The following is a 7,557-nucleotide window of genomic DNA, read 5'->3' on the forward strand; positions in this document are numbered from 1 at the left end:
TTAGCCTCCCGGTCAGGGGTCTACTCATGAGTTGCCGCGGCAACACATGAGCACAAAGACAGGGTTAGCGGAGCGCTTGCTCTGCTAACCTCGGCTAAGGGCAGGGGCAATTAAGCGGGTTAGCTGCTCGTAAACCACTGGGCTCACCTGCAAGCCCGATGCTTTACATGACCAGCAAAAAACCGGGCTGGGCTCTCCTAGCCCGATTTTTGCTGGTCGTGAGAATAGCCTCACAGTCTTATTTCCAGCCTAATTATGTACGGTGAATGTTTATTATTAGAATATTAAGTCACCGAGCTGTAGTCCAGCAGTTGTTATATGATGCATATCCTGGTATGATATCCAAGAAGGGCCTGGCACATGGTAATATATGCTGGCTTAGGGCAGATCCACAGACTGAAGACATCGTGCAAAACTGTTTGGCTCACTTTTCCACTTAACATGGATCTGGTTGGGGCCCCTCAGAGCCAATTCCTACCTCACTGTCCCGTTTTGTTTCATGTGATGATTTCTGTAGGCCCATTCACACATTATGTTCAACACTCATACAATGAGTATACAGTGTGCCCAGGTACTGATCTGCACACAGAAACAGCCAATCACACATTATACTGAACGCAGGTACAGAAGTATGCTTCTTATTGGTACCATGCGTTTGAAGAGACTGTATCCAGGTTCACTTTTAAAATGAACACAGGTACAGTCATTCACACAAACATGTGTACGAGTGTACAGACCTCTGTACACTCATACAGCAAAATGTCTGAATCGGGCTCATGAACGGCAGATTACATCTGAAGCTTCAGGAAACTGACACTGGCATCATTGGCCATCCCATCACATACCCTGAGCCTTTCAGAAGCACTCCCTCAATCTGCACAAAGTTATCTCCTGTGGTCAGATGTCAGTTCCCTTCCCAAGCCAACACAAACATGTAACAAATGCAAAAATACACAGAGCATTATCAAAGTTCACAAAACCAAACCACTGAGATCGACATCAGAAGCCTTGTTCATGTCTCTCTCCTACCTGAAGCCCACCCAAGTCCAGCCTTTTTGTTGACTGGGACCCATTGTGGAATGCCTTCTGAGGGAGGCCTCCTTGGCTCCTTTGCTGTCAGGATCCACCTTCCGCCACAGGAGCAAAACAACTTCGTTTTCCCAGTTGGAGATGGTGCAGCTGGATTATGTGTGGGCCTACGGTAATGGAATGCTGTTCGTGGTTTGTACTTACGTGTCATGCGCTTGCCTGGGGCGGCCACTGTCTCCAACTCCTGTTCAAATTCTATTGAAGTGGCCTCAGAAGTCCTGGGGAGGGGGTTAATTGTCACCAGGGGTGGAGCTATAGTTGAGGCAATGTGTTCAAAGATCCCAGGACCCCCAGCCTCTGAGGGCCCCCCAGCTCCACCCTCCCTATTTTCTTCATTATCTCCCTCACTAAGAGGAGCCTCCGGGGAGAGGGACATACACGGGCCCCCTCTCCCCTAGCTACGTCCCTGTCACCCAATTCCTTTTGCGCGCATGCGCGGAAGAGGCTTCTTAGAAGCCATTTGCAGCTCAGCCGGCAAGAGGGAAGGCAGGGAGTTCTGCCGCTTGTCCCCCTTGCGATGGGAAGGGAAGGGAAGGGAAGGGAAGGGCCGGGCCGGGCCGGGCTGGCAGGGGTCTTGAAGGCTTGAATGGGGTGGCCGCCAGCCGAGCGAGGGCATTAAAGAGGGCGGCAGGGACTGGGAGATACCCCGCCGCCCGATTCAGAATTTGAACGGAGGGAACGCCGAGAGGGGGAATGAAGCGGGCGGCAGGGAGGCATGCTGCCCGCTTGGTCACATAAATACAGCGCCGTTCTTGGGAGGGTGAGTAAAGCCCCCCCACCATTATTTGGAACCCCCCACCCCAGTGCCGGACTGCAGCTCCGCGGTTCCGTGCACATCCCTACAAGTAGCTGCTGGTTGTTACCTATAATGCCCTAAACGGCTAAGGCCCTAGGTATTTAAGAGAACATCTTCTTCGCTATGAGCCCCACCACCTGTTAAGATCATCTGGAGAGGTTCGTTTGCTGTTGCTGTCAACTCGTCTGGCGGCTACTTGGGAACAGGTCTTCTCTGTTGCTGCCCCTGGACTTTGGAATGCACTCCCTGTTGAAATAAGAGCCTCCCCATCTGTGGCAAGTTTTTAAAAGGCACTAAAAACACATTTATTCACCCAGGCTTTTAATTAGATTTATAGTTTAATATTTTTAATATTGGGTTTTAAATGTTTTAATGTTTTAAATGATTTCAATTGTAAACCACCCAGAGATGCAAGTTTTGGATGGTATAGAAATATTTTAAATAAATAAGTAAGTAAATAGCTCTGCGCAACTGCCTGGGTGTTGTTTTTAAGTTGTTACACAGCTGCCATGTCACGCAACACCACCAGGACTGCCTTTTTTATTGTGTAGCAACCTCAGGGGGTTCCCAACGCCAGTGTTCTGCAGTGTAGAATGTTGGCCACAGAAAAGATCACATGAGCTCTTTCACTGGTTCTAAACTCTACAGCCAAAGGTTCTAGAGTCCTGGTTTCCCATATTTTCCCCTTGCACTGGATTCATGGTTTCTAGTTTGTGTCACTCTAACCTACTCGAATACTCTAACCCGCTAGTAGTGTATTAAGCAGCTCACAGATTAAGGTGCCGTTGCCCCGAGGCCTGTGAGTTCAGCTGCGGCAACTATCAGACAGGGACTGAGCACTAGGACTGGGCAGACCTGAGAAGAACCTGGCTCACCTGCAGCCTAATAGCAGGAGAGGGGACTTATGGGGTCAGTTGAACTACCTTTATGGGCTCAGAACAGAAAAGATCCTAGTGCAGCTGATGTGAGGGAGGCTGTGCAGCGAGAAATCAGCAGGCATAGGAAGGTCTTCTCCCAGTGCCATTATGCCTGCATCTTGGTGAAAGAGCTTCATTGTAAGGGCTAATTCTAGGCAGCCTTCTGGGCTCCTGGCATGACATAACAAACAAGGGTCTACAAAAGAGGTCAAGGGAGGGCCAGCAGGAGGAAGATGCTACAGTCTTGCCAACTGGAACTATAAATGAAAGAAGCAAGGAGATGGAAATTGTTGGATATTAAAACTTTACATATAATTGATCTAACAGTTACTTACATAAGGGCCTATAAGTAATGAAATAATAAGCTTACTGTATTACTTTTTATACTTGTACTAAACAGGCAACTGAAGCGATATTAATATTGAACAAATTTAAAGCAGTCTGTAAACGTATAATTGTGTTAATCTATTTTAGTTTGCAATTGCTTCTCTTCCCAATCCCCCTTCATAACTTTGCACTTCTGTGTCTTTTTATATACTTGCATATTCTTTTTCTATGTATAATTTTTTGTTTGTTTTAAGTGTGGGAGCCAACATGGCAGACCAAGCTAGAACTCTGAATAGCCTGTGAGGAGAAGTGGCGAGTGCCAGCGGCCTTGCATGCACCCATGCCTAGTGAGCTCAGCTCCCAAATAGGCCCTTTGCCTGTTTTCTGAATCAGCACGCATTACCAGCAGTCTGTTCTAAATTATGGCTGCTGGACTTAGATAGCAGACTTTTGGCAGGTGTCTTGGGCAGCAGAGGGGAGAGGTCAGCTGGGATCCCAATCCATCCAGGCAAAAAGGCTGCTGAAGGCCGAAAAATCTTGAGGAACGGGGAGTCCGGGAGCGTGAAGTTGGCCAAGTAAACAGTCTCTCCACCAGCCAGGTAGCCAGCCCAAAAGCCAAAAGTCCCAATGGTCATTATTGTGTGATTGCAATGAGCAATGAGAGCAAAGTCCCTCCCTGGAGACGACACCCACCTGTCATCAACAAAGTAAACATCCCCTCTGGCAGCATTAATGTTTTTCTTGCACCAATTCATCCCGTTGCTGACCACCACAAAGATGGGATTGAGGTATTTCTCTCTGAAGTAATCCATGGCTTTCTGCAGGTAACCTCTGTCAGCCACCACACCCCTCCAGTAGTTGGGCATCCTCTTGACATAATCCCCTCGCCGGACATGCACTCCAATGTAGGTCACATTCTTGCGCTTCCCTTGCAGGCCCAGAAGGTATCGGTTGCTCTCTGCCTTGACATGGTCATGGAAAGAGAACTCCTGAAGTATCTCTTGGCGGATGTGGTCATAAAAGGTAAAAGAACAAGGGTAACCTGTCAGCTGGACATACTTGCCCTGGATGTGACGATGCTCTTCCAACATCCAGTCATGCAGATAGTACTCCCTCCAGGGGATTTTGTTAACCACCTCAGAAGGAATCACAGGCAACGTGAGCCGGAAAAGTGGTGCTAGGTATCGGTGCATGGTTGGAAGAATGTAAGCTTGGTGACCGTTGAGCTTGGCTAAGGCATAGAGGGTGGCATATTGTCCCATCTGGTTCCCCAAGCGCCCACGAGAGTTAATGGTCCACATACCCCTATCCATGGCCTGAGAGGATGAACTGCAAGGATAACTGGCATTGTTGAGTTCCAGCAAGGGGCAATTGGATGTGGTTTTGAAAAAGAGTCTCAGTTTTTGGTAAATGATCCTGTCCTGCAGGTGCAAGAATGTGGAGAGAAACAGGAGGATAAAGAAGTACAAGCAGATTAAAAAAGGTTGTCTGAAGACACATCTTTGTAGGAGATACATAACTCCAGAAACACCTAAAGAAAGAATAAGATGGAGTGAAAAAGTAGGTAGGACCAAATGTGGAACTCAACCACTGATGCTCCTCATCACTATAATAGACACTGATGTCTATTATATAAATCTGCCTCCAGCTATTCCAGCCCCTGAGCAATTTCCTCCTCCCTCCCACTCTTTACCTGAGTCTCCCTAGGGGTTTTTGCTTTATTCTTAGTCTGCTCTTGAGTTTCAGCTACTTCCTTTAGACCAAAATTGGAAAGGAAGCATTTCTGGTGCTTTCTAACCCCCACCTATCAACACAGGGAGATTTGGGCATGGGTAGCTCAGTGGTAAAGCACTTGCTTTCCATGCAGAAGGTCCCAGGGTTTATCCTGGCAGGGCTGCGAAGGACTCCTGTCTAAAATCCTGGAAAGCTGCTGCCCTGCTGGGTCACCGTTGACCCAGGGGCATTCAGGCGCAGCTCTGGATCCAGGAGAATACCCAAGCTCTGAACTGCTCCTTCAAGGCGGGCTTCATCAGGACAGGCAGATAAACCATTGCTGACTCAGCAGTTTTCCTGACCAGGACAGCCTCTGTCTTGCCTGGATTTAATCTGAGATATGTTGTTATTCTTGGGTTGTTAGTCACTTTTGAATACCTCTACAATGGAAAGGCAGGATACAACATTTTGAAACCATCAAAAATGTACAAAGTAACTCTCTCCCCAACAGTTAATTAGGGCTGGGACATACAGTCTACCATAATAACCCAAACCAGTACACATTGAGGCTATTCACACTAGGGATGTGCCCGGAACCAGTTCGGAGGCCCTTTATGGGTTTGAAGAACTGGTGGTTCCGCCGGTTTGAAGGCCATGGGGGTCTATCTTTAAGAGTGGGGGAGGGTGCACTTACCCCTCCTGCCGCTTTCCCTCTGGTGGCCTCCATGTTCAGCAAAGCCCATTGGGGTGGCAGCGTACCTCCCTGCCACCCCGTTGCCCTCGTCTTCCGGATATGACCGGAAGTCGCCAGCATGCCTGTGCATGTCATGTGTTTGCATGTGCCTGTGCCAGCAGGCATGGGAATGTTGGTGACTTCCGGTCATATCCGGAAGACGAGGGCAATGGGGTGGCAGGGAAGTACGCCGCCACCCCGATGGGCTTTGCAAAACACAGATGCCCGGCGGGGAGTGGTGGGAGAAGTAAGTGCACCTTCCCCTGCTCTTAAAGATAGACCCCCGTCACCTTCAAGCCTCCCTTCCGTGGTTCCATGCACATCCCTAATTCACACGAGCATGCAAAACTGGGCTAAGGGAGCCCAGCCTGGTTTTGCACGCTCGTGTGAACTACCGGGATCAGGCTCAATCCCGTCGGCTACATGGCAGCAAACCCGCCTAAACAGCCACCTTCTTAAACGAGCTTAAGGGAGTGAGCGCTCCCATAACCTCATTTTTGTAACTGTGTGTCAGCAGCCACGGATGGCACACTCGGGGGGAGGGGGATCCCCGTAATGGATCTCCCATTATCGGAGCTCCGGGGGACGGGGCAATGTGTGGCAGTGCATCCAGGCACCCCGACCCCCAGAGCTGCTGGGAGAACAGCTGGTCATGTGGGCAGGTGATCCGCCCGCCCAGGGAAAAGAGCTTGGTTGTCTGTGGGGCGGGTGAGTCAACCCGCTCTCTTTGAAGAGCTCAATTAACTTGGGTGTAATCCATCACCACAGAGCAAGCACAACCAGTGCCACACATCTTCTGTTAGAAGGTCCCGTAGGCAGGATTGTGACTCCAGGAAGAAAGTAAGGAAGGCACAATGAAGACAGCTTGAAGGACTCTTCCATAGCATTTGTGGATTGCCCTCAATACAAGGCAGTTTTTATAATCAGCCTCTGCTCACCCCCATAACAAAATAACTTGGCAAAATCAAATCTCTGAGGTTTTGAGGCTGCATTGTTATGTATGTACACACCAACTTAAGAGTGTCCCTTTGGACGGAATAGGACTTACTTTTAAGCCTAAAAGAGCAGGCAGGCATGTTTTAAAAGTGGTGATTTTCTTTATTTAGCAGGAGGAGAACAACTGGCCCTATCCACCTCCAGCACAGTATCCCTCCAGTGGCTGTTGCTGGTTCTATCTTATATTTCTTTTTTAGATAGTGAGCCCTTTATTTATATCTATGTAAACTGCTTTGCGAACATTTGTAGGAAAGCGGTATATAAATATTTGTCGTATTTGTAAAAATGCATTGGCTCATTCTGCAGCCTACAGGATTTTTCTGTGCACTACCCCTTTCCACATGATCTTAAAAACAAGTATATAGTTATTATAGATATTATTCTATGAAATATTATTATTACCATTATTAAGTCATCCATGCGTACAGGGCTTTATGTAAGCCATCAGATGTCATCATTGCCTGCCACTTAGCACTAATTATTATTACCATTATTAATGTGTACCACTTCTCAACAAAATATTTCACAAAGTGGTCCATGTAGCAATATATGCGGGGGGGGGGTGTCCCTTGTCCCAAAAGAGGCTCATATTTTAAGCCCTTTTCACCTTCAGCTTATTTCTCCCCCAGTCCTTTCCTCTTATGAAGTATTTATGTGCATTTATTCCCATTCAGGTCCTCCTTGCCCACATTTTCCTCAAACCTAATCAAATTAATTTCATTCATCTCTTTGTTCTGTCCCATTTTATTTCCATTATTCCTCCCTCCTTGCCATTCATTTCTTCTTCAATCCCCCAGATTTGTTTCCTCTGGCACTCCATCTTCCACATGTCATAATACATGACATAATCACATTATTGAAATCAAATACCTCTTTTAAAATGCTAAAAGCAAATTCTAAGGCAGTGAGGCCTAGCAGAAAGCAGAGCATCTAATGCCCTTCAAAATGAGAAGGATTGGCAGGCAGGATTGGCTCTTACTCCTGCC

At 47.7% G+C, this 7,557-nt stretch overlaps 1 protein-coding gene across 4 annotated transcripts; it reads right to left on the reverse strand.

Annotated features, from left to right (window-relative positions):
- Positions 1 to 3,089: 3,089 nt before the first annotated feature.
- Positions 3,090 to 7,557, reverse strand: LOC128331733 (galactoside alpha-(1,2)-fucosyltransferase 2-like). 4 transcript variants are annotated; one of them, XM_053265526.1, is made up of 2 exons: positions 7,442 to 7,557; positions 3,090 to 4,660 (listed from the first exon to the last, which is right to left on the reverse strand). In XM_053265526.1, exon 2 carries the CDS (start codon positions 4,644 to 4,646, stop codon positions 3,519 to 3,521), a length of 1,128 nt encoding a protein of 375 aa, XP_053121501.1. In that variant the 5' UTR covers positions 4,647 to 4,660; positions 7,442 to 7,557; the 3' UTR covers positions 3,090 to 3,518. The 4 variants fall into 4 exon arrangements, with proteins under 4 accessions (XP_053121501.1, XP_053121503.1, XP_053121504.1 ...); XM_053265528.1 differs by having other exon boundaries at positions 3,090 to 4,550; positions 7,442 to 7,531; XM_053265529.1 differs by having other exon boundaries at positions 3,090 to 4,550; positions 6,974 to 7,515.

The sequence above is a fragment of the Hemicordylus capensis genome, chromosome 6 (assembly GCF_027244095.1).
Source record: "Hemicordylus capensis ecotype Gifberg chromosome 6, rHemCap1.1.pri, whole genome shotgun sequence".
Classification (NCBI taxonomy): domain Eukaryota; kingdom Metazoa; phylum Chordata; class Lepidosauria; order Squamata; family Cordylidae; genus Hemicordylus; species Hemicordylus capensis.

Excerpts from the sequence above, each read along its gene's own strand:
- LOC128331733 (XM_053265526.1), bottom strand. The coding sequence starts at position 4,646 with ATGTATCTCCTACAAAGATGTGTCTTCAGACAACCTTTTTTAATCTGC.